General features: G+C 34.4%; 4 protein-coding genes across 4 annotated transcripts; 3 read left to right on the top strand and 1 right to left on the bottom strand.

Moving 5' to 3' along the window:
* Positions 1–38: 38 nt before the first annotated feature.
* Positions 39–2,293, top strand: LOC108844616 (uncharacterized). Its single transcript, XM_018617899.2, has 2 exons — positions 39–445; positions 1,453–2,293. Exon 2 carries the CDS (start codon positions 1,453–1,455, stop codon positions 2,128–2,130), a length of 678 nt encoding a protein of 225 aa, XP_018473401.2. The 5' UTR covers positions 39–445; the 3' UTR covers positions 2,131–2,293.
* An 8,726-nt stretch (positions 2,294–11,019) lies between these two features.
* LOC108844207 (zinc finger CCCH domain-containing protein 26) lies at positions 11,020–14,301 on the top strand. The gene is made up of 7 exons (XM_018617430.2): positions 11,020–11,767; positions 12,031–12,182; positions 12,264–12,320; positions 12,570–12,686; positions 12,785–13,039; positions 13,165–13,332; positions 13,421–14,301. The coding sequence occupies exons 1-7, from the start codon at positions 11,707–11,709 to the stop codon at positions 14,021–14,023; spliced, it is 1,413 nt and encodes a 470-aa protein (XP_018472932.1). The 5' UTR covers positions 11,020–11,706; the 3' UTR covers positions 14,024–14,301.
* LOC108844180 (centromere/kinetochore protein zw10 homolog) lies at positions 14,186–18,577 on the bottom strand. Its single transcript, XM_018617398.2, has 14 exons — positions 17,939–18,577; positions 17,566–17,703; positions 17,281–17,454; positions 17,042–17,203; positions 16,719–16,949; positions 16,483–16,641; positions 16,308–16,400; positions 16,127–16,222; positions 15,885–16,013; positions 15,724–15,801; positions 15,491–15,649; positions 15,287–15,416; positions 15,107–15,189; positions 14,186–14,987 (listed from the first exon to the last, which is right to left on the bottom strand). Exons 1-14 carry the CDS (start codon positions 18,500–18,502, stop codon positions 14,913–14,915), a joined length of 2,271 nt encoding a protein of 756 aa, XP_018472900.1. The 5' UTR covers positions 18,503–18,577; the 3' UTR covers positions 14,186–14,912.
* Positions 18,578–19,010: 433 nt separating this feature from the next.
* Positions 19,011–19,538, top strand: LOC108846492 (protein RALF-like 17). The gene has a single exon (XM_018619719.2). It carries the CDS (start codon positions 19,104–19,106, stop codon positions 19,329–19,331), a length of 228 nt encoding a protein of 75 aa, XP_018475221.1. The 5' UTR covers positions 19,011–19,103; the 3' UTR covers positions 19,332–19,538.
* The last annotated feature ends 6,925 nt before the right edge of the window (positions 19,539–26,463 follow it).

Raw genomic sequence — 26,463 nt, 5'->3', positions numbered from 1 at the left:
ACATTACTCAATGAATAAGACACACCAATTCCTATCTTCTCTTCTCTTCTTTATTTACAACACGTTATCAGCACGAGACTCTAAACCCTAGCTAAAATCCAGCGAGCACAAAATCCCTAATTTCAGCCGCAACTTTAAACCGTCATATCTCCCTAACCGTAAGGATCCAGACGGCGAGTAATATATCAAATTGAAGCTCTTGACGAGACGAATCCAGCGCCGCAAACCACGCATCAATCCGACTCCAGACGCGCCGTCACCTCCCAGTGCAAGCCACGCCGTCAAAGATCATCCAAAACCCTAATAGCCGCCAACTCCTTATCTCTCTTAATTTCGATATCTATTGTTCTTAGATCTCATACTAATCCAACTTTGAAACTTTCATTGTTGATTATTCAAGGTTTCTAAAAGAGGAACCAAGGAGAAAAGATCGGCAAAGATTAAGGTAAGATCTCAAGAACCCTAATCTTTACTTGTGGTTCAAGCAATTCGGATTTCAAACTTCTCTTCATCTAAATTCCGATTTAAAAAATTTTGTGATTTGATTTGGTTGATTTTAGTTCTTGTTTATTTTAAAATCAAAACCCTAAATCCTTAATAGTTTTACATGACTTTCGTTTTGTATGGACAACAAGTGATACCCCTTTAAGGATGACACGCTATATGTCCAAACAAAACATAAGTTTAATGTTTTCCACATCTTTTGGTCGATGATGCACACCATAGTGTGGCTAGACCATGATTTTTCTTTTAAGTCAATGATGCATACCATTAGGTATGACTAGACCATATGAAGTAAAGGTCGATGATACGTACTCTTAAGTACGATTAGACCATAAAATAAAATCAATGGTCGATGATGTTCACCCTCAGGTGCAACTAGATTTTTCACCCGTGATTCACGGTGATCATCCACGATGATCCGCGTTGATCTATGATTCATGATGATCCGCGATGATCTACGATGATCAGTGATCCAAGGTGATCCACGGTGATCCTCGATGATCCACAGTGATCCACAATCACCGGTGATGGATGATGCGCACCACAGTGCAGCTAAATCACGATCTGTTTTATTTGGTCGAGGAAGTGTACTGAATGGTACTACTAGACCATTAAACCACATGGGTCGATGTAGCATACCATATGGTATGGCTAAACCATGCACTCTTCCATCCCACTATTTTCAAGGGATTTATAAATCAAATAAGTTGATTAAGTGATGGATGAGTTATGAGAAAGTAAATTTCTAAAGAGAATGCAAACTGGCCGTATGGCCCTCTTATTTGTTTGCTGGCAATGTGATTTAATTGTGTAATAGCCGAATGGCATTGGTCACACAAGCCATATGGCTTTATTGTTTACATACTGGCCGAGTGCCTTTTATTTCTTGGATAGCCAATGGCATCAGAAATTGTATGTACTAACACAAATCATTTTGATATGATTCAGATGTCGAGACTCCATCACTCGGATTACCCAGCCCTTGATCTCAATGGAGATAATTACCTTGATTGGGCGATGAACACTTCAGCCGATTTAAAGTCTAAAGGACTTGGGAAGTGTATCAAATACGGCAATGATACCCTTGCATATGAAAGGCGTAGAGCTGTTTTGATAATGAGAAAGCATCTCGTGAAGGATCTGTATGATGAGTGCAGTTACATCAACGATCCTTACGATCTCTGGTCGAGATTGAACACCATGTTCTTGGAGCCATTACTAGATGAGTCCATGAAAGAATGGAAGGCTCTGAGGTTCCAGGATTATGAATCCGTGGATGACTATCACTTTGATCTTATGAGAATCACCTATAGTCTTAAACTATGTGGTGAAGTGATAACAAACTATGACTTGTTAAGCAAGACTCGTGACACGATCCATTCAAAGGAAGTGTTGTTATCACAGAAGGCTAAAGGTTTCACAACCTATTACGACCTTCTCTCATACCTTTCAGCTCTTGAGGAAAAGAAGCAGAAAAGGAAAGTCAACCTCGACAAACTCGACTATGTTATGGAGATAAGTGCCGAGTATCAATGTGAGATGATATACGGTGATGCTGAAGAAGCTAAGAAAAGAAAATTCGGGTGGACTCATATAGATGATGAGATTGGTTTATTCATTGAATAGAGAACCAAATGTGAGCCATGTCCAAGATGTTATTATGGACTGGCCGGCTATTGTTTAAGCCTTTTGACATTCTGATTTCATACTTATGATTTGGTGTTTTGTTTTAAATATAATTTGTCATTCAAATTTCATAGCATTAATAAAAGTTTTTCTTTTATCTTGATTGATTTGCTTGAAAAATATTTTTGATTGACAAATGAGAATGAAAACTCGAGAAGAGTATGTCTAGACCACCACGCCTAAGGCATGGCCTTAAGAGGCACGAAATTTATCACCTAAGACCCATTGAGAGAGACCCAAAATCCCCACTGGCCGTGGACAAGGATACCACAATAACCGTGGTTGTAGATCCAATCATGGTCGAGGAGGGAGTAAAGGTCGAAATGGCATTACAAGCCACATCAAAATGGTTTCAATAATAAACCAATGGGCAGAGCAAAGCAAAAGGAAATGTTTCTTTTAGCTTATGAAAATCGCCAAAGGCATACATATAAAAGAGGTCGAGACTACATTCTCCCTACTGATCTAATACTATGCTAAGGATCAGTGTGATAAGGCATAAAAGCCTAGGTAACCAGTAAGGTTCACCAATGAATTTATACACTTTATGGCATGACTGGATTAGCCATCCTGGTCCGAACTTGATGCAAAGTTTAAAATTACTAAGGCACAAAGAGTTATCCCATAAGATCTCACGTTGTGAAACATGTACACAAGGGAAACTCAGTAGGCTTCATTGTTCCAAGCAACACGAAAGTATAATCTGATCATAAGGGTAGTGAGGACAAAACCCGTGATCATGACCAGACCACAAATTCGTGTATCATGGTCTAAAACCATGCTGGCCATCCAAGCATTACGTTTAAGTGAGGACAAACAAACGTATTTTATAGCATGTTCATGAGGGGAAGAATAAACACTCGGTGTGGTCCATGACCATACTATAAAACCCGAACATGATAAGCCTGGCCGAAGGCCATAAGGCATTATAGCTTGGCCGTATAAGGTATAACCTATAAGATTGAGACTTCAAAAGTCTATAAGCTTGGGTAAACCACAAGAATACATGTATGAAAGATAAGATACATCAGGCCATATAAAGTGAGCATAGATATTCCCGTCTAAAGATGAAAAAGGGTCATAATCCAGATATAGACCATCCTAAGAGTTTATGAATAAACCACCACATACCTATGTGCCATCTAGGATGGAATACCTCATCTAAGAATGAGATGAAAATCGGGAATATATGTTGGATAAGAAAACATGATCTTTCTCCCACGAATTCAATGAGACCATGAGCCAAACAAAGGTAATCATATTGTGGCCAAGGTACACGGATTACATACAAGATGAATCCGACTATCCAACATCATGGAGAAAGCTATAAGCTGGTAAATAGAAAGTGAAAGTGGAATGGTTTTAACCATCCAAGTCTTGGCAAAGATCCTCGGACCAAATATATATGTACTGGACGTCCATAAACAAAGAAAGAATGATAGCCAGACAGACCCGAAAGAATGACTAAGTCATACCAGCTTAGCACCACTATATAAATGTCCTAGTAGAGACATAATCAAGTTGCTGTAGAAGTCTATACAAGATAGACCAGTATGTTCCATATACAAGGAACCTCGGATAGAAAGAGATAAGGTGCTCATAATGATAGATCCGGGTTCATGAAAAAGAAACCATACTAGACAATGAGATAAGACCGGCCGGTCCTAAGGTACAGGTATCATACAATGTAGCCTTGCAAACTACAAAGTATTCAATGATCCTGATAATAATAAAATCTCAATCGATTGTATCATGTCTAGAACGCGATAGAACGCGATGGAACATTATATAAGGTGTCGACACATACACACACTCATAAGTGATAAAGAGAAAGCACTTGAGCATAAGAGATATGCGAGGATCACTAACCCACGTAAGAGTACTCATAGAATGAGACGTGGAGTTAAACCCAAAGAATGTATGAGATGGGCGTATTGGCCAAATACATAAGATAGACGCCATCTAACCAGTGAACAGATGAGTCTTGTGAGGAAAAGAAAATCGTGAGCAGTAGAACATGAAAATACAGACAAGTGGTCGTACATGTTGCTACATGAAGCATTCAATGGAATGGCTAAATCACACAAGGATACTCACAGGGACTAAGGAACAAGGAAATAAATTCCTATGTGGTGAATGCTACTACCTAATATCGAAATTAATAAAGATCTGGACATCTAAGAAAGATGTAGTAGACATTGGATATTTCACTGGATATAAAGGTAATATAAGATACCTTAAAAGATGAGAAAGAAGTTCTCATAGAACAACATCGTTCCTGCGTTGTTCATGGACTGAAATGCAGCTGCATACACACGATATGATAAGACTAAGTGATGCTTAGTAGAAAGTTCTATAAGAACGTTTCAAATCAGTCCATATAGTAGTCAATATACTCCTTGTGTTTATACTTAAAGTAAGGATGATTAAAGATGATTGATTCTTGGAAAGGCTACGATGATCTATAGTAAAGATCATTAGCCGTATATGAATGTTGGGATCTATGATCCAACGTACCAAGAATAGATTGATCAAATGGTCTGAGAATCCATCAGATTCACGACCAAAGGGAACCATACCGACTAGGATCATGTACGACCTAGCTCGACCTTAATCATCATTGGTCCCGACCAATCCATCCCGTCCAGCTTGTTCCGACCAGTTCCTCTAGGTCTTAAATCCGACCTAAACCATCCAAGTGAGAGGAACGTCCTATTGACCAAAAAGTGGCTTAGTTTTGATTAAACTATAACACAATAGCCACTTCATGAACAGGCCGTGGACATATACTAAAAGTTCATAAAGAGTTTTGGTCAAAGGATATGAATAATATATATAGTGGACAAGAACATAATCCGGATGGATTATGGATGATGTCATGATCCGGACAGATCATGGACATACAAAGACATTCATGGTCGAATTTATCTAAGAGAGATAAACCACATGATCCAAATGGACCATGAATATCATGAAAGCATTTTGCTGATGCAGGTTACTAATCCGACCCACACAGTGCTAAGTCCCAAACTGGTTATGTTTTCACATATGGAGGCACGACCATTTCATGGAGATCAGTCAAGCAGACTATATCAGCCACATCATCCAATCACTCGGATATATTGGCGATCCATGAAGCAAGCAGAGAGTATGTCTGATTGAGACTCATGACACACCATATTCGGACAGTATGTGGGATCACGGATGGTAAAGACGAGCCGACCGTTCTTTACGAAGACAATGCGGCCTGCATAGCTCAGCTCAAAGATGGTTACATCAAGGGTGACAAGACTAAGCATGTTCTCCCCAAGTTCTTCTTCACCCACGATCTTCAGAAAGAAGGAGAAGTCAAGGTACTCTAAGTCAGATCCAGCGAGAACTCAGCCGACCTCTTCACTTAGGCATTACCAACATGCACGCTCAGGAAGCTTATGCAGCAGATTGGTATGCGATCACTGAGAAGCCTTCAGTGATGTTCACTTCAGGGGAAGTAATGCGGCTGTACTCTTTTTCCTATCCATGGCTTCCCGTTTTTACCACATTGGGTTTTTGGGTTTACCATGGAAAGGTTTTAACGAGGCAGTATTCCAAACGCATTACAAACTCTAGACGGTTATGGCATTACAATCTCGGTTTTTAACGAGATAGCATCTTACACGCATAATGGACATCAAGGGGAAGTGTTATGAATATTGTGTGATGTCTATTATGGAATGTTCTAGATTTACTTGATTCCTAAGTTTACTTGCTCACCAAGTTCTACTTGGTCTCCAAGCTATTGTATACCTATATAAAGGATACATTACTCAATGAATAAGACACACCAATTCCTATCTTCTCTTCTCTTCTCTTCTTTATTTACAACAACTTTAGCTTTATATACAAAAAAATATAGTTTAAAATTAGAAGTTTAACAAAATATCATAAAATATAGGACCAAATGTTAAACCGTTAAGTTGAAGAAACTTCCACGGTCTAAAACTTTTTTTTTTCTGGTAAAATGGTAAGTAACAAGGACCTTTGATAAACTATCAATCTAAAACTTAATTATTAACCCTAAAATCTAATAAAATGGGTTTTATCTTTTTGCCAACCTACCTTACTTTTTATGAATCAGTAACACAATACACAACTAAAAGCAATTTGCTGAAATGAAAGAATGTTTTAAAGAGGTTTAAAAAAAAAGAATGTTTTAAAGAGTACTAAGCATAAGAGTATCTTTAACGAACTTTAAAAAATTTCTTCTATCTTTTTAAATTTTGGAGTTGTTCTTGGAGCAAGGTTTTTTAAATGGTTTAATGTATTTGAGCTTAGATTAATATTCGAAGCTAGAAAGCTATTTTGCTGTTTTATTGTGAGGAAAAGAAATAATTGTAAAAAAGGTGAGAAAACTCTTGACGTTAAAGTTTTCTTAAGCGGACAAACCGGTCTAATAAACCAACGTGCACGTATGAAGTGGACGTAACTACAGACAATCGCCATCAGAACTGCTTACGTGGCGCTTTATTGACGGGTTAGTACTTAGTATCATGACGCTGTCCCAAGACCACCACCTTCTCCTCTTTTTTCTTTGACATGTGGGTCCTGCCTGCTCTGCTAAACTGCATGATGCAGGAGAATTTCTCGTGCTTGAATCAATCTATTTGTTTAGCGTTTTGCCCATCTTTAACCTTGTTTGTTTTAATGTACTGTAAGTCAATGCTTGGCTTTGTCCCAAAGGCTGTGTTTGTTTTTCCTCGTTTTCTTTGAACTGTTTAGGAATCTTGTCTGCGTTTTTCTTGTCCCTCTGAATATATCTAAAGCCAGTTTGACTAAGTTGATTCTTAGAGCCTCCACAACAATAATTTTTCAAGAGTGCTCTTAAATAAAAATAATACTCCCTCTATTTATGTTTTACTCCAATACAAAATATTTAAGAAAACTATTTTTTATCAAAAGTATCGCTAAGTTACAATTTAAAATTAGTTTATTTATTATAAAAAATAGTAAAAATTTAATTGGTTACACAATTTTTGATACAGTTAAAGCTACATAAATTTGTCTAAATATCATATACTGTGAAACAAAAAAAACTTCTCTAAAACATCAAACATATTGAAATGGAGGAAGTAGTATTATTATAAAAGAGTAAAAAGGTAAAAAACTTAAGGAGAGAGAGGAGAAAAGGTATTCTCATACAAGAACATAAAAATCAAAAATAAAAACATGCTCTAAAATGTCATGCTATTATTGGTTTGATTTTATCTGTGTTTAAATTTAATTACAACATAAACTTTCTATCGTTATTAACTTACAACTGAATCTTACCACAAAACAAGAAGAATGCGAATATAAAATAAAACAAAAATTGTAGCCTTCTATACCATTCACGAATGCGTTAAATTATATGTCGGCGTCGCCAAAATAAAATAAAATAAAAGAAATGATTTGTCAGTCTTTAGTTGTTTCATGTTTGGTTCAGAAAGACGTAGTAAAAACCGTGAGAGTTCGATCAAGTTCTTTAAGTCTTTGTGGGAAACCGGTTTTGATTCATCGTGGTTATGAAACAAGTATGACACGATTTGTTCACATGTCTCCACCATTCTGGTAGACGGAAAAGCACTCCCGACAATGTCATTCAATAATAACAACATTTTGTTCATGTTTTAATTGAGTTGTCACATGAACATTATTTTGTTTTATCCTCTTAAACAATTATTTCAAGATTTTTTTTTGTTTTGAAAAAGTTTGAAGATTTTAAAAGTTGTGACTAGGTATGGACGTTTGGTTTTTAATTCGGTTTTATTTTCAGTTCAAGTATTTTAATTTTTGGTTTTTCGGTTCTAGAACTTTTAGAACTATCTGAATATATATATAACTTGGTTCAGATTCAGCTCAGTTACTTCAGTTTAATTTCTAAAAAAAAATGAAAACCAGCCATATCTAAGACAAATCAGGTCCTGCTCACTTTCAGTTTTTCTGGTTATTTCGAATCATACTAGTAAAACGTTAAATAATTCAGGAGTTTCAAGTTATATATATATAGGTAGTTCAGGTTAAACCAGGTAAGTTAGATAACTTTTAATATTTCAGATAAAAATATAGGTAATTCAAATTTCAGATTATTTGCTTTATAAATAGTGTTTTAAAAATATTTGGTTATTGAAAAACAAAATGTAATTAATAACTTTAGATATATAATTTTTATTTTAAGAACTCGTATACCTATTCAGTTTTTTTCGGTTTTAAAATTATAAGTTCAATTGGAATATTTATAAAATTCAGTTTAGTTTTAATTTTTTTCTGGATCAATAGAAATTTGGGTCCTCGATTCTTTGTCCATGCTGCCTAGTTGCAATTCCTTTCACAAGAACATTAAATTACAAACTAAATATACAATTATATTTCCGGTTTTCAAAATTAGAGTTTTCTATTCTCAACGTTAACAAATGAAATGCTAGTTAGATAACTCATTCTCTAGCTAAGTTTCGACCTACAAATTAGTATTTATATTCCAATTGTTGCCACCGCAAACCTATTTAACATCTGGCCTTTGCAAAACACGGGGAAGTACACCACAAAGTCTGATTATTACTCTAGAGTGCAATCATCAGCAGCCGGGATCCTACCTCTCTCTCAGGAACCCCCTCTGGACTGGAAGAAGCTAATTTGGACGCCACCACTCTTTCTTAAGCTTAAACTCTTCATATGGAAGATCTTCAATGGAGCTCTACCTACTGGTGACAATCTGCAAAAAAGAAGCATGTTAAAGAACATAATGTGTACACGCTGTGGAGACACAGAAACGACACTGCACCTCTTTTTTCACTGTCGCTTTACACAAGAGTGTGGCTACTAGTCCCCTGGGAATCGACCTTCGACTCTTCCCTTAGCACATCCTTTGTCGATGAACTCACTTCAGCTAGTCGTCGCAGACTCCTACCCCCTACAGGGATCACGATTAACATCTTTCCTTGGATCATTTGGTATCTATGGATAAGCCGAAACCAATTAACCTTTGAATGCAGGAAGTCCACTCCCAGTGGAACGGTTTCGAAGGCCCTCCGAACCGCCCTGGAATGGGAACACGCACAGCCACCGGTAGCTGCCTCGATCAATAGAATCCCCCGCTTATCACCACCCATTGATCTCCCGCCTAACACCACAATCTGTAACACCGACGGAGCTTGGAGGACGGAGAATCGACTAGCAGGTACGGGCTGGATTTTCACGAGTCCTACAGGAACGATCACGTGTGGTGGAAAGTCACATCTCAACGTCTCTTCAACCCTAATGGCGGAAGCCCTTGCGATTAGAGACGCCTTCATTTAAAAAAGCCCATCTTGTATTAGCAAATTCTTCGGCAACCCATTAGGGCCTTTTAATATATTTCTTGTTGAGCAAAAAAAAAAATATTCCAATTGTTGTTTTTTTGAAAAAGGCTTTTTATATTCCAATTGTTTGTATTTTGAGTATTGGCTAACAACATCATTATATTCTAGCTATATTTTCTCAAATTAAATAAAATTATAAATTTGTAGAAAAATTTACGAGCCAAATTTCTACAAGTTGACTTTCCCCAAAAAAGTTAAGCACCAACGAACGAAATGTAAAGTTTGTTAAGAATTCATTTTAACGCAAATAATAAAACTGAAACGCAAACATAAAAACGATATTTGGTTATAAGTTGGTCCAAATAGAACATTAGCTAACAAAGTATTTTACATAAGACACAATTTTTAAATGAAGCTTTCTTAATATTATTAATTTATTATATTTACTTTTCTCATGTTGACAAAAAATATATATTTACTTTTCTCATTAAAATAAAACACCGTGCGGCTCACGCTTCCTTTTTCCCCATTACTCCAGACTTAAATGACGGAAATACCCATCAATCTCCCTCTGTACTTTTATTTTGGTTAATTTTTCAAATTCCGAACTGCAATAATACACTACAATAGTTTTATACGTAAGTTTAATACAATTTCTTTTATTCTTCACTTTCTCATGAAAGTTAATCAAACGCATATTATTCAAAATTAGTTTGTCTAAAATAGCGCAAAATCAGTCGTATTGACATGAATAATTTACATAGTTGACAAAAAAAAAAGAATAATTTACATATAAAAACTCATGTCTTCTGTTAAAAGTTTTGATTCTTGTGGGCACTGCATTCTTATGACATTAATGATTTCATTTAAAAAAGACCCACACACCAAACACCGTCATTTAGAGGCATTTAGATGTGTGATATGCGAATATACAGCTTTAAATTAAGGTGTGAAATATTTAATAATGTTAACAATCTGTTCTAGAACGGGCCTTGTGGTCAAGTGGCAGTGGACGGGCTTGGGATGCTAACACGTTTCAGGTTCGATCCTCCTGCTATGCGAAACTAAATCACATTGTTTTGTTCACCTAATGCGGATATGGATCCCATGCTTTAAGACCCATTTGAATGCCCAGGAGAAGGAATCCATCCGCGGGCTTGTGACTCCTCCGGAGATTAGGTCTAGTGCCAATAGTGACCCGGGTTTAACCCTTTTCTTTTCAAAAAAAAAAACAATCTGTTCTATAGAAAAACAATACCATTGTTTTAACATTTAACAACTACAATAGGATAAAAATCAGTTTGTCGTATAGTAACCTTAAAGATGTGATATTGATCCACAAATAGTAAATGTATAATAGTCCACAATCCACCAGTGTAATAATTTCCTGGTAAATAACATATCCAAAAAACTTATTGATAAACGGTAGAAAATACAAAATTACTAATAACATCCAAAAAAACTTATTGATAAATGGTAGAAAATAAAATTACTACTAGATTTATATATATTAAATTAATTTTCTATGTCTTATCAAATGTAATGCTAAAACAATGTGCTATAAGAAAAACTATTATAGTAACATTTAAAAAATTCTGTAGTTTAATTTCTGTATAATTTATTTGATGAAATTTTCTTCTCTAAACCAATTTCGACAGCTCCCGTAAGGTTCGTATCCGACGGTTGAGATCAAACCACGACATTAAAAGACTAAAATCACGCGTAAACGAGCTGATGAATTAGTAGGGGTAAAATAGTCATCTGACCGGCATAATTTATTAATCCGTACACGAGGGGGCAGAAGACTAATTACTCAGCTCAGTTGATTTAATTTTAATTTATTTATTTAAATCCCAGCTTTATTTTCTAGTTTTCACATTGAAACATTGTGAGAGAAAAAAGGCAAAGACAAAAAAAGGCAAAGATCCGAAAAATTTCCCACGAAAATCTCAGATTCTGGGAAAAGAAAAGGAAAATTAAGAAGATCGGTTTTTTCAGTTTTAACATTTGTCTCTTTTTTTCTCGTTTGATCTTTCATCGGAGAAAAGGAACAAATCTATTTCCTTATTTTAATAATCGCAGATTTTTTTCTCTTTTATATTAGATCATTGTGGTCATCGTTCTCTACTCAACACACACTCTGTATAAGAGACGAAGAAGAGGTTTTTTTTTTATCTTTGTGGTGTTTGTGTTATAACGAGCCATGTCGTCAGAAACTCAGAACTCAACTGGGTCGGTTCGATCTTCCGACAAAATTGAAGAAGGTAGTTACTGTCTCTCTCTCTTATTTTTTTCCATCAGTGATCCAATAAAAACGGTTTCTTTTCCGTAATGTGTGTTGAAGATCATATGAGTTATCTTATGATCGTGTAAAGTCTCTGTCTTTTTTGAATTCTGATTGGTCTCTGAACGTTTGACATTGTCTTTGTAGCTTTAGCTTAGTGGGCTCTTAATAGATTAAAAATTAGGTTTTATTTTGTATTTTCTCATATCTCGTGTGACAATATGTGTTATTGTTTTTTTTAAGATACCTTGAAAGTTAATGAAGAGAACATGGAGCAAACAAGTCCGTATCCTGATCGTCCCGGTGAGCGAGATTGCCAGTTCTTTCTGAGAACTGGGCAGTGTGGCTATGGAAACAGCTGTCGATTCAATCATCCTCTTACTCATCTTCCACAGGTGGCGACATACTTTTAAGCTGACTCTTCCCCTGCTTACAGTTTCTGCTACGGTTTGTAATGATTTTTTTTTTCTTTGCAGGCTGTCTTATATCACAGAGACGAACTGCCTGAGAGGATTGGAGAACCAGACTGTGAGGTCAGTGCACTAACTACATTATACTTATCATCTCTTTTTTTTTTTTTTTCTTGCGTTGATCTAAAAAGTTTTTGAGTGAATCCATCAAGTTTCTTGCATGTTAGTGTATAACCAATAGTCCTTAAACTTGTTCTTGAGTCTTTACTTGTATTGAAAGTATTATTAATGCTCTAGGTTGTGAATGTTTTACTTTTTCTCTGATGATGTTTGACGAACACATTCCTTTTTTGTGTGCTATTTTCTCTGCAGTACTTTCTGAAGACAGGAGCCTGTAAGTATGGCTCCACCTGCAAATTTCACCACCCAAAAGACAGGAATGGTGCTGAGCCCGTGCTGTTTAATGTTCTAGGTTATCCCATGCGACAGGTGAGGTCACTTAGCTCTGGTTTTCATTACATTTTTTTTCATCACCAGTTGCATTGTTTTTAAACAAGACTTTTATATGTTTTTTATTGTCTCCCCAGGGTGAGAAGTCATGCCCATATTACGTGCAGACAGGAATGTGTAGATTCGGAGTCGCCTGCAAATTCCATCATCCTCATCCTCAGCCTCATAATAATAATGGCCACTCTACTACTTATGGAATGCCTACCTTTCCTTACGGGATGATGTCTTTGCCTCCTGCAACATATGGAGTTATGCCACCTCCTCAAGTTCCTTACCCTCAGACCTATATGCCCTTCATATTTGCACCTCCTCAAGGCTGGTCGCCTTACATGGTAAGTCTTAACTATCTTTGCTCATGCCTCAAGTAGAGTCTTAACAATAAATAGAGATAGATTCTACTTTTTAACAAAAGAATGTCTTAATCTGAAAGATCTTGTTTCCTTTTTCTGTGGTGCAGGCTGGATATAACTCTGTTCACAATAATGTGAAAACTCAGCCTGACTCCAGTTCTGAAAGAGCTGAGTGTAGGTTTTTTATGAGCACCGGAACGTGTAAATACGGAGATGACTGCAAATACAGTCATCCCAATCTCACACACCCTATTGTCGTTCTTCCAGCTAGACCAGTAAGTCTGTTGTTATTATTGTTTCACTAGGTTCGTATATGAGTTTCTGGTGATGCTAATTGCTTCTGCTTTTGTTGTGTGTTTTCAGGGACAACCTGCATGTGGTAACTTCAAGGCCTACGGTTTCTGCAAGTATGGATCAAATTGCAAGTATGATCATCCAATGCCACTAAACCCTTACAATATGACCATGCCTTCTCTGCCTACTGTTTCAACTCATCCGAGGAGATCACCACCGCCAAGCCGCTCTGACTCAACTGCCATCTCCAATGGTGATAAACCTGCTGCAGAGAATCACAGCTCAGAGATTGAGAAACAAGAGAACTCTGAAGGGCAGGGCTCATCACAACTAGGCCATTCTGATTCAACTGCCATCTCTAATGGTAATAAACCTGCTGCGGAGAGTGACAGCTCAGAGATTGGGAAACAAGAAGATGTCTCGGACAAGTCTGAAGTGCAGGACTCATCACAAATTAGCCGCTCTGAACTAACTGTCATCTCCAATGGTGATAAACCTGCTACACAGGTTGAGAAACAAGACGAGGATATCTCGGACAAGTCAGAACTGCAAGACTCATCAAAACTAAGCCAATCTGATTCAACAGCTTTGTCCAACGGTAAAACTGATGCAGAGAGTCCAAGTTCAGAGACTAAGAAACAGGACGATAATCCTTCACAACCGGACAACTGAGGAAAGCAGGACTCATCTGGTAATGCTTCATGATCATGATCTCAGAACCAATAATCATCATCACAATGCTGGTTTCTAACAGTCTCAAATGATCTCTCTCTGCCCTTTTTGTTAATTTTTTTGGAAGGAGGGCTTGGACATGTTCTTTCTTTTTACTCTCTCTCTCTCTCTCTCTCTTTTTTCTTTTTTTTTGGTTTTAAAGACTGCCATTGCTGAAACACAATAGGAAATTGAACAGTGTTTTTAATTGGTTAATAAAACTTCACTTCAACTAGCAATTTTCAGATGCTCAACCAATATTTTATCCAAATAGCCGTTGTTGCTCTATAGATATTAACCAGTAACAAAGAGTTTATTAATAGAAAATGAATGTAGAAACAATACGAATTAGCTTTTGAGTTTTGATCTTATTCTTTCTAATTAAGATGGTGTTGATATTGGTTTTCATAATAAAATCATGTTGGTATTGGTGTGGTGAAACAGAAAAGGTAACAAAATATCGAATTGAAATCAAACTGAGAAAGTTAAACATTGTCCACCTCCATCATTACCAAAAAAATAGTTGTTTCTTCTAATACTGAAAGCTGTTAATTACTTGCCCATAAAATTAGCTTGGAAGTTGACCTTTTTTTTCCCTTTAGATCTTATGACCAAATGTAAAATCATGTACAACAAAACCTTGCAGAAACATTTAAACCTAAAGCTTCCTAAAATGTTGCTCAAAAAAAAAAAAAAAAACCTAAAGCTTAAACTCTGACATAGTACATTCTTACACACGAGTGTGTGTGGATGATACAAGCTTCAATCTTTTGCAAATAAGGGCTCACTTTCATTCTTCTTCTCAAATCTATAAGAATTTTAGTTTTTATCATTTCCTGCTACTAGTTAACTAGTCTTCTATCCGCCATAAACATTCTTTTCTCAGTGGCGAATCTGCAAATATAGCTTTGATGAAATCTTGTACCTGCAACATTTGTCATCACAAGGCTTTCAGAAGAGGTAGAACAACTCGTAGAAAAAAAAAAGTTGATAAACAATAGCAAATGGCTTCATGAGGCATATCAAGTTAAATAAAGTTAGTACCTCTGTTCTCGTAAAATTGCAACTAAACAACTCGCCACTTTCCCATGCTGAAGTTATAGACTTGAGAGGCATATCCAATAGTTCTGTAAATGAGAAACACAAACGAAAAAAAATCACTGAGTATATCCCAAGCTTAGTGTTAATTTGATGGGGCAATTAGATATATTAGTAAAGACATGCCTGCTAGTTTTTGGGTTTTACGCAGAGATGGTATGAGATCATCAAGAGGACGAGAACTATCGTCTGCAGATTTCAAGGAACCGAGTAACGAAGACAGATTCTCCATCATGAGATGAATCAGTCTTTGTAGCTGAGGATAAACAAAATCATTTTTATTAGCCAGTTATAGAGTTACATTGCACAAAGGAAAGAGAAAACAGTTACCTGAAAAGTTTCATCAGCAGCCATGTCATCCAGAAGAAGAATGTCTCTGGTTATTCTGCGAAAGACTGACTCCAAAATCACGCACATGCTCTGTTTGTAAGTTTTGGGCCGTAAAACCGGCTCCCATATCATATGCACTTTCTCTAGGCTAAATACAACCTATAAAACAATTGCATTGTTCCTGATAAAAGTGACATTTTATACTAAACAAGATAAAAGGATAGAGCATTTACCTGCTCAATGCTAAATTTTGCAGATTCAAATTGATTTATTTGATGAGTATCCTGAAATCCATCTGCACTATCTATTGCCTGATGATAGATGCAAAAATGTTATATGAAGAATCAATGCTCTTTAAACTTTCACATGATACTACTTTCCCAAAGAAACTCACCTCTTGCAAATTCGAAATGACTAGCTGAACTTGTCTTTGTAAAACTTCTTCTGCCATCAGTTTAAATCTTGGGGCTACGTCAGCAAATACTGCATATTCCTTGATGGAGCTAGGGAAGCTATCACGATACTTTGATACACAAAATGATGATATTGTCAGGGAAGAAGCATAGATAGAACAAAAACAGTTTAAGAAGATAACGTTGGTTTTCTCAATCAATGAAATAAGATTCAAGTCCATACCTCAAAAGCAAGTCCAAGTATCTCTTCAAACAAATACAGACAATCGTTGTGCAGAAGAGCAGCGGCCTGATTGATCCCATTGAGTTGTTTCTCTAGCTTCACATTTCAAGAGAGATCAAGGAAGAAATAAGATAAGAATTTGCGCATATCTGTTAAAGATATTAGATCTTCTTTCACTGACCTTAACGGGAACAACAGCTTCATATAGAAGTAAAGAATCTCGAGCAGCGTGGTAGAACTCTGAAGCAACTCTTGCAGAAGACACACAAACATCCTGCAGGAAAAATAAGTTTATCATCCTAACCATGTTTGAAAAAAGATGCTAAAATTGAACTGCACAAGTCCTAAAGAGCTACCTCGAGAGTCTTATGCACCAAATGCATAAGTTGAGAAGCAGCTTCCGACACCATACACGTTTCAGATGTAAAAAGTAAGCGAACGATGTGCTTGGACGAATTTTCATCTATAGATTCCGCACCATCAGACTTGAAACTGGCATTCCTCATAGCAAGTCCCTGAGAAAAGGATTACACAGTCACGATCTTTAACATGAAAAGGCTGATCCGGTTATAAGACGATAAGCAAAGCTAACCTTGGGAATCGTAAAATTGCACTGCAACAGCAAACTTCTTGCTTTTGCTAGAATTTCAATCTTCTTTCTAGATGCAAAATGAACCTCAACATTTTCAGCGTATCTGCTGAGCCTTCCCTCCGTGTCAGATGGTGAAATGAAACTCAGTTCCTTTAGAGCTGTTTCAAATTGAGAGGTCCGCTCAATAACTTTCTGAAAGTCGGCAAGTTTTGAGGCATCTTCTGGGACAACCTGACTCCAAAAGGAACAACAAGCTTTTACACAACCTACAGTTCCAGTTCAAAGGAGAAGAGTGCTCTCTCTGTTAAGTTATGGAAACGAACCTTTGAAAGAAATTTAGATATAATGAGCTCTGATATCCTCGGCCATGTCAATCTCCCGAAAGAATGAATCCATGTAACGTTCCCAAAGCACAAGGAACTGCAAATGAATTTAACAACCTTAAGAATTCCTGAATAGATTGCATCTCCATCCACATCTTCAGTCTGCATTCAAGAAAGTATTTAGAGGTTCAGAAGACAAGGACCAATGCAAAAAATAAGCGAAGCGCAGAAATAGCAACCTTGTGATCTGAGGATTGTTCTAGCTTTAGTGTCGCTTCGGTTACATCCCCTGAGGTTTTGCAAGAATCTTCTACAGCGTTAAAGGTAGATGCATGAGTTACAGCTGGGGTAATGACATGCTTGAAGATTGCGTCAGCTGCTTTAGCAAGCCCATAGTCTAACATTCCAATCACCTAGAAAATATCCAGAACAGTCAAAACTCAAATAGCCTGAAAACAAATGACTCATACCAAAAGAAAAAAGTATTGAAACTGCTATGACTTTTGCTAGAATCACATTCATACCTCCATTGCTTCAAGAACAGTAGTAAGAGCAATTCCAGTAGTCTCACCAACGCTTAGCTGATAACTAATCCTGAGCTTACGCGAGTCCATCTCGAAACTCACTGCACTTTCCATGAACTTCGCAAGCACCTCTTGAATCTGCAAACACAGACACAGTTCTTCAAAACCCTCACGTTCTCTTACACAAACAAAAGCAAAGACGAAAGCAACTAACAACAGCAAAAGCTTCCTCCTAACAAAACAAAGCTTAAAAACTTTAAACTCATTGCTTGTCGTTTCACAAGAAAGATCAGATTTTTAAGATACCCATTGGCTCATTGCTTCTCGTTTCACAAGAAAGATCAGATTTTTATGAATACCCAAAACGCCTCACCTCGTCAAAGCAATGAGACCATCCTTTCCTAAGCAAAACGTAAGCCACAGGCTCTCCTTCTTCCTCCTCCTCTTCACCAACCCTCAACACTCCCTTCAGCTCTCTCACTCTCTCAGCCGCGAACCTAAACCTCCCTCCTTTCAAAGCCTCCTTCGCTTCCTCCACCGCCTCGCAGATCCCCACCACCGCACTCACAACCTCGAGCGACTCCCTCTTCACCTTCACCTCCCTGGTCTTCTCCGTTATCTCCTCGACCACTCTGCGAATCTCCACATCGATCGGACGGTCGGAAATCAGCTCCACGACATCGGAGACGTCGCCGGAGATCAGGCGGGTCCTGGAGACGGCGTCTTGGCAGGTCGAGAAAAGGTCGGAGAACTCGGAGTGGTGTTCGACGAGGTAGGACTGGACCTTGGACTTGATCCGGAGGGAGTGGGAGTCTAAGCGGTTTATGAGGAGACGGAGATCCGGCGCCGATAGTGGAGTCGTGGGATCGTTGAGATCGTGTCCGGAGAGAAGGTCGCGGATATTGATTGATTCGAATAATGCGTCGATCTCCGGCATGACGGAGGAGGGACGGTGGTAGTGGTCGGAGAAGAAGAAGATGTTTACCGATCAGAGAAAAGTTCGTTATGTTGGTGGTGACTGACACTGGACCTTTATTGGACACGATGGTTTTCTTATTGGGCCGATGTAATTTTAATGGTTAGGCCCAAGCATTCATCCTTGGATTTGTGAGTAATAGTGGTCACGTAACTCTCTCTAGGTGCGAAAACGTTAAAGCCCCAACTAGGTCCATAGTTGATAGTTCCATCATAAAGTTGTAAAGCGTTAGATAATGCAACTTTGATACTTTAACATTTTTACCAAAAAAAAATAATGTAACTTTGAGTATTCACAACCAAACTGAAGAAATTCATTTTCTAAATAAGTGAATAATTACTTGGAAGAGAGAATAAGTTCCAAATACTGCAGCAGTTAGTTAGCCTTAAGACCAGCGCAAAAGGAAACTATTTATACCATTAATAGTAAATTTCATTTCTTATATAAGCAGCATAACTGTAAGAGAAAACATAAAAAAAATAAGACAGTAAAGAAAGAACCAAAGCTTTTTAAGCAGTTCGGTTAGTCTATTATAATTTGATTTAGACAAAGTGTCTGATCTATGGCTGCATCCAGAGAATTTATCATATGTTGCCTCTTAACACTTCTTTTGTGCACTTTCTACATGAGAGTCGAGTCTGGTGCTGTAGACATCAGAGGAGGATGTGGTGGAGGCGACGGCAGTTTTCAGGAAGATAATGAGCGGTGTGTAGAGAAGGTCAAAGATGACGACGACGATGATGTGGATGATGTTTTCAAAGTGATTAACAAGATGAGGATATATGCTTGATCATGGTTCTTAATTTTCTCTTAATTATATATATAGGGGACTTTATATTCAAATATTTTGTTCGTTTTAATTTTATTTTCTTAAGCTTGTTTCTCGTTTTTTTTTTTCATGGGGTCGATTCTTTTGTATTTTTGTTAATTTATCCTTGCTTTCCCCGCATAATGAGAGAAATTGTGAGGTATGAGACTATTTTTGGCATTATTTTTATGGAAACTTGTACGAGCGTCTTGGAAAATACTTGCAAGAAAATCTGACCTAAGAAAACAAGAGCATCATTAACGGTAAAGTTCTTAGGCACTGGTTTTTAGGATTTTTTTTTCTTTTTTTTGGCTTTAAAAAAATAATAATAATATAACTAATCATCGGCCGCTACGCGAACAATGCAAAAACTAAACCAAACTCGCCTCTCGGCGGCAGACCCTGCAAACAATGCAAAAACTAAACAAAACTCGCCTCTTTCAGAAAAGACAACTTTTAATAATATGGTGGAACCCATTTATTTTTAAATTATTATTTTTTTAAGAGGCCGTTAATGGTAAGACAAGAAGTATTTTAATGTCTTTGATATCAATAAAAAATAAATGGATGGTTACAAAATGAGGGAACCATCTAATCTAATGGAGGGGGTAACTGGTGACATGAAAAGAAAAAATGTATTCTTTAATATTCTCCAGAAAATTTTATAATGTACAAGAAATATCTTTTCCTTTTCATTTTTTCTATTCATTTTTCCTTCTATTCCTTCCATTTATAAATTTACCATTTATAAGATTTACGTTTAAAAATTGTATTTCCACCATAATGAAAATATAATGTAGTTCTTTTTTTATTAGTGTACATAATTGATAAAAACCGTTGTTTGAAAATATATTTTCCCCAAATTTAGAACTTCTAAAATAGAAGCAGTAATGAGTTATAAATCAAATTACTTGACCAATATTTTTTCGTTATAAGAAATTAATCATGAGTGTTCAGATACCGTTCGGGTTTGAATCGGGATATTTTGTATTTTTGTTCTATTTTGTAATATATCCTAGGTCCCTTCTAGTAAATTTGTAAGTAGATTAGGATCAGATATAACACATCTGTTAATGATCAGTTTTGTATCACATCTTAGAACCTATAAAGTATCAATATATTGTTTGAATTTGGTTATATTAGATTGGTTTGGATATACTCGAAGTAAAATTTAAAGTTTAAAAGCAAAACATAAGAAATGTAAACTTATATATAGAATGAAGTATTTAAGGTACTTATTTAGAATTTGAATACTTTTCATTATATATTATATCTAACTAAATAGAGATTGAATATCTGAAGTACATATTTATGTTTCAAATATTTATATTCTATATTAATTTGGACATTCTAATCGTTTTTTGGATATTGTTTTGAATTTTTTGGTTTTCGGGGTCTTGGAGTTTCCATTCGAGTTCACTTAATAATACTTTGGGTTCCGATTGTTTTTTTTAACAATCTACAAGACATATACTCAGTTATTTTTTACATTTCAGATCGGATACGAATCAGATTTTTTGGTTTGGATTCGACTCGAATTTCAGATTACGGATTTAATGCCCATCCCGATAGAGAATAGTCTCACACATATATCTATTCTGATACTGGAGGAAATATGGAATACACAATTGTAGGTGTTTAATTTACGCTTAAAAGCATTGATCTTTGGTCATTTACTCGTTTATATCGGCACCTTACATGTAATTTCTTTTTTTTATGTCACTTGGGACATTTCTTTAGGTTAAAGACGAGGAATATTGGATGTGCTTCTCTCTACGCATATATCTCACCGATTGGAAAATTGACCTCCACTGATGTTCGATTCTCGATAGCGTTCAAATAAATAGAGTGAATGTGGATGTAAACATTTAAAAAAAAAACAAGTAGACTAAAATGTAGACTTCTTGTCAATGTCATGGGGGATATAATTATTTTCGATATGATCGAATCTACTTTTATATATCAATGTGAGGAATCGACTTCTTCGAATCCTTTTGGTTGATTCTGACATAATAGCGATTATATTTTTTTCTGTACATATACTTTGACCTTTCTCTAAAAGATGTAGATTATTCATATGTACGCTCCACGAGACATCACACAAAGAATTGTTTACATTGATAGTTAAGCTTCTTTGTGTGATAAACTAGATTATATATGTTGAAAAAACAAAACAAAATTTATCAATGTAAACAATTCTTTTTGTGATGTCTCGTGGAGCGTACATATGCCAAATGAATACATTCGAAAGTCATCAAATTCTCGGACCGTACAATTCGAACACGTCACGTCCAAACAGGTTTGGTGATATTGAGGAAAATAATTTATGAAAAACCCAAACGAAGAGTTTTTTTTTGGTGATGAAAAATGGTTCCAAAAAAACTTGCTAGTGGAGAAAGACCTCCTAGTTTCCTAGGGCTAAAAGACATAGATCTAAAGAGAGAGCCAAAATGATTAGTCTACATTTTTTATCCTGAAAACTGGATCTATGATCTGATTACATATATAGAACTATTTATGTAAGTAAGTTTGTAGAGTCTAATTGATTATTTATAACACTATATAATCTTTTTATTATAGAATATTCCACAACATGTAAAAGACACAAAACAAAACAAAAATACTAAAACCTTTCTAAAAAGGACACAAAATAACTAGTTTTAAAATAAGAAAATACAAACAATATAACATGTTAGAAAGCAAGGAGTTTCTGGTATTGAGACCTGATTACCTCGTGGAAACTCACTTATTGGTTTTATTAACTATTTATTAATGCTTCTAGTATCGCTTTTAGACTCTAGAAAATACAATTTATCATCTGTTATACAGATCAATAGAGAGCTTACATAAAATCTTCAACATAGTATAAGCAAAACCATCAAATATGAATCTTCACAAAATGGCTCAATGCAATCGCCAAATGTAAATTCTCACCACTCGTATAGCCATTTTGTAGTAATCTATTTGTTGGACATTTCCCTCTTTATTTACATATCAATAAACTACTTTCTAAAATGAATCTGCATGCAGATTAGTTATTATCATCACAATCTGCATTAGTACTGTTATGCATTCAATATCTGCATGTCATTCAAAGCCAATTGCATGTGATTCTCTCTACACATATACGATATATCTCAACAACTGGAAAATTGACAGCCACAAGATGTTCGATTCTCGAAGATAGCGTTGGAATAAAGTGTTTGTGGTAGTAAACATCAAAAATGTAGGGTGCAGGTTGTGACTGGAGGATGTAATTCAATTTCTTGATATACCATTTGTTTTTGTTTGCTTCTTCGAATCCTTTTGGTTGATTTTGAAAAATAGCAATTTAAAAGTATCCTATACGTAATAATTATGTATCCTAGGTGTGTAAATATGTAATGTCTCTTTATTAGAAAGGAATAAATAATGTTCTTAATGTTATCAAATTCCTGGGACTGTACATATGTATCACGTCCAAAACAGGTCGGTGCTATATTGGCCTTGACCCGACCCTAGACATGTTAGAAGTTGATCTATATTCAGTATTACTTGTGAGAAGTTAAGATAGATATACAGTGGTTGTAGTTAAGGATTGAAGAGTATATGATAAGTTTGACGTTGCAATTGACTTTCCAAGTAGAACGGATACACTTGCTGTCGGTGATAACCAGAGCATAGTATAGGCAGTCCTGCTGTGTCAAGATAACGATGTTACTGTATTAACACGCATATTAGTTAGGTTAAAACTAATTTGCTATAACCGTAGAAAGAGAGATATTGCATGACTCACCATTTTATACCACCAACGTAGATATCAGACGACACACAATTAGTTAAATGACAACATATTTAAAATATATAATACTGATCACGAAAAACAAATATCATTATATAAAAACGTAAAAATTAGTATCTGCACATATAGAAGACACAAAAAACTACTTGAAAAACAAAACAGTAACAAACAAAAATAACATGCATCTAAAATAATAAATTTTATTACGAGATCTAACTGTAAATATTAAATAATAAATACTGTAAAATTCATATTGCCTTTACCAATTATGTACGTTCTAGTTTTATGTGATTGAAAAGCATTCATAACTTCATGGATTTGTGGAAGCAATGTAGTTTACTGGTTAAGTGGTTAAGGTTTAAAGGTTTTTACATTCATGTCTAAGGTATGAATCCCAGACTATACAATTTCTTGCAGATTACCCAGATCTAGGGTTATAAAAAAACTTGTTGGATTTAAATCCAACGAAATTCGCTCATAAATGATTTCATCCGTGAGAAGTATGGATGTATGCAATCATAACCGGATCAATTCACACGATATAATCCATCACTGATTGTAAGTAATGCATAACTCGTTCGGTTTAGATCTTAGATAATTCACACAGATAATCGGTAAAATATAGATGTATGTCATAACCAGATAAATTCACACAATAGTATTAGTCCATAATTGATTTCGTATAAAATAACGTGGATGGATACATGTATACATATATTTTTATATTATTTTATATAAGTTTTATAATATTTTGTTTACTAAATGTATTATTTAGTTATTAAAATTTCTAAAATAAAATATTTTTGTTTTATAACAAAATAATATTATTTATACTAGGTAAAGAATCCACGCGATATCGCGTGGGAACTCATTCTTTTATAAATAAATACACTTTATAATTTAAATTCTATATAAAAATAATTTTATTTTCAAATAAATATTTATGTCAAGACGTATAACATATGTATTTAAATAAATACATCATTTTATAACTTATATTCTATATAAAAATTAATTTTATTTTCAAATAAATATTTATGTCAAAACGTAGAACATGAGTATTTTTATTTACTTATAGATAATATTAGAAATGTATATTTTATAGTTTCAAATTACATCAAAAATACAAATACATCAATACCAATAAAATTATGCATATTTTATTAATTTAAGTAAGTTACTCTAAAATTTTAAATTATATCATTTTGTAATAAATAAAACATCTCGTTTTAAACATTATTTTTCTAAATCAAAATTTTATCGTTTATTATGTCATCACGAAGAAGTATGAATGCCTCGTAACCTAATTTAATTTAGTTAGTATTACAAATAATTAGATATGTGTAATATGCAAAAATAAAGACAGACATATTTGTATAAAATTTAAATACAAACTAATACACAACTCTTGAAACAAATAATAAAAAGACACATTTTAGTATATAATGAAAAGAATAACTTTTAATAAGAAATAAAATTTCTATAAAATACACAACTTTTCAACATTATTTGGGTTTTCATGTAAAACATTTATGAGATGCAACTTTCATGTATAAAACTTAAGAGATTCAAATTTTCATATTAATACACTGATTTTTAGATATAAAACCATTGCAAATATTTATGAAATATTTATGAAATATTAACAAAAATAGATATAAGCATAGTAAAAACGAAAATACATAAATATTTGTATAAAAAATTAAGAGATACAATTTTTCATATATATGAATAGTCATATCTTTTTAATTTAAAAGTGTTTTTTTATAACGCTGATTTATTACGATATTACAATTATGAGAAAATTTACATAGACGATTCGACAACCGACAATACTATCTGCCTTATGAGGATCTACGCCTAACTGCATCATCCGAGCCGTCCTATGAAGATTCATCCGAGCCGTCCTATGAAGATCTCCTGACCAGATTTACTTGCACCATATTGAAGATCTCTTGTACGCATTTCTTCTGTAGTCTGCATTAATAAATCGCTTTCTCGGGGATTTGAAACCTGGATTTTTCCTCAAATCTGCAAGAAATTGCATAGTCTGGGGTTCGAACCCCAAACATGGGTGTAGAAGCCTTTAAACCTTAATCAATAGGCTACTGTGTTTCCACAATTTAAAAGTGGTTATTTTGAAATAGTAATTATATGAATAGTCGCAACTTTTCAATTTAAATAGTCGCATCATTTCAATTTAAAGTTAGTTATTTTGAGATGATATATATATATATATATATATGTATGAATAGTCACAACTTTTCATTTAAATAATTACATCTTTTCAATTTAAATACTAATTAATACACAACTCTTAAATCAAATAATGAAATGACACATCTTAATATATAATGAAAATACAATTTTTAACAAAACAATTCTATAAAAACACATAACTTTTCAACATTGTTTGGGATTCCTATTATTAGTAGATTTTTTAGATATAAAACAATTAAAATATTTATGAAATATTATTAAATAGATATAATAATAAAAAAAACCAAAATACATAAATATTTGTATAAAAATTAAGAGATGCAGTTATTCATATATATGAATAGTCACATCTTTTTAATTTAAAAGTGATCATTTTGAAATGATAACTATATAAATAGTCGCACTTTTCAATTTAAATAGTCGCATCATTTCAATTTAAAGGTAGTTTTTTGAGATGATACATATATGAATAGTCACAACTTTTCATTTAAATAATTACATCTTTTCAATTTAAATACTAATTAATACACAACTCTTAAATCAAATAATGATAGGACACATCTTAATATATAATGAAAAGATACAACTTTTAACAAAAAAAAAAAATTTCTATAAAAACACATAACTTTTCAACATTATTTGGGATTCGACAGACATATTTATATAAAATTAAAATACTAAATAATACACAAATCTTGAAATAAATAATTAAAAGACAAACTTTAGTATATAATGAAAAGACATAAATTTTAATAAGAAATAAAATTCCTATAAAATACACAACTTTTCAACATTATTTGAGTTTTTTTCATGTAAAACATTTACCAGATGCCACTTTTATGTATAAACTTAAGAATTAAAACTTTCATATTAATATACTGATTTTTAGATATAAAACAATTAAAAATATATATGAAATATTAATAAATAGATATAAGCATAATAAAAACGAAAATACATAGATATTTGTATAAAATTAAGAGATGCAACTTTCCATATATATGAATAGTCACATTTTTTAATTTAAAGGTGGTTATTTTGAAATGATAATTATAAGAATAGTCGCAATTTTTCAATTTAAATAATCGCATTATTTCAATTCAAAGGTAGTTA

The sequence above is a fragment of the Raphanus sativus genome, chromosome 3 (genome assembly GCF_000801105.2).
Source record: "Raphanus sativus cultivar WK10039 chromosome 3, ASM80110v3, whole genome shotgun sequence".
In the NCBI taxonomy this organism is placed as follows: Eukaryota; Viridiplantae; Streptophyta; class Magnoliopsida; order Brassicales; family Brassicaceae; genus Raphanus; species Raphanus sativus.
Note: the sequence above shows the minus strand (reverse complement) of the source record. Positions and strands in the feature narration are given on the sequence as shown.

What these genes read in the sequence shown, in the direction of transcription:
- LOC108844207 (XM_018617430.2), top strand. Translation starts at nt 11,707, where the DNA reads ATGTCGTCAGAAACTCAGAACTCAACTGGGTCGGTTCGATCTTCCGAC. An exon ending in TTCCGACAAAATTGAAGAAG is followed by an intron (nt 11,768 to 12,030) that starts GTAGTTACTGTC and finishes GTTTTTTTTAAG; the next exon opens with ATACCTTGAAAGTTAATGAA. An exon ending in TCGTTCTTCCAGCTAGACCA is followed by an intron (nt 13,333 to 13,420) that starts GTAAGTCTGTTG and finishes GTGTGTTTTCAG; the next exon opens with GGACAACCTGCATGTGGTAA.
- LOC108846492 (XM_018619719.2), top strand. Translation starts at nt 19,104, where the DNA reads ATGGCTGCATCCAGAGAATTTATCATATGTTGCCTCTTAACACTTCTT.
- LOC108844180 (XM_018617398.2), bottom strand. Translation starts at nt 18,502, where the DNA reads ATGCCGGAGATCGACGCATTATTCGAATCAATCAATATCCGCGACCTT. An exon ending in AACAATCCTCAGATCACAAG is followed by an intron (nt 17,204 to 17,280) that starts GTTGCTATTTCT and finishes TCTTGAATGCAG; the next exon opens with ACTGAAGATGTGGATGGAGA. An exon ending in TACTTGGACTTGCTTTTGAG is followed by an intron (nt 16,014 to 16,126) that starts GTATGGACTTGA and finishes TGTGTATCAAAG; the next exon opens with TATCGTGATAGCTTCCCTAG.
- LOC108844616 (XM_018617899.2), top strand. Translation starts at nt 1,453, where the DNA reads ATGTCGAGACTCCATCACTCGGATTACCCAGCCCTTGATCTCAATGGA.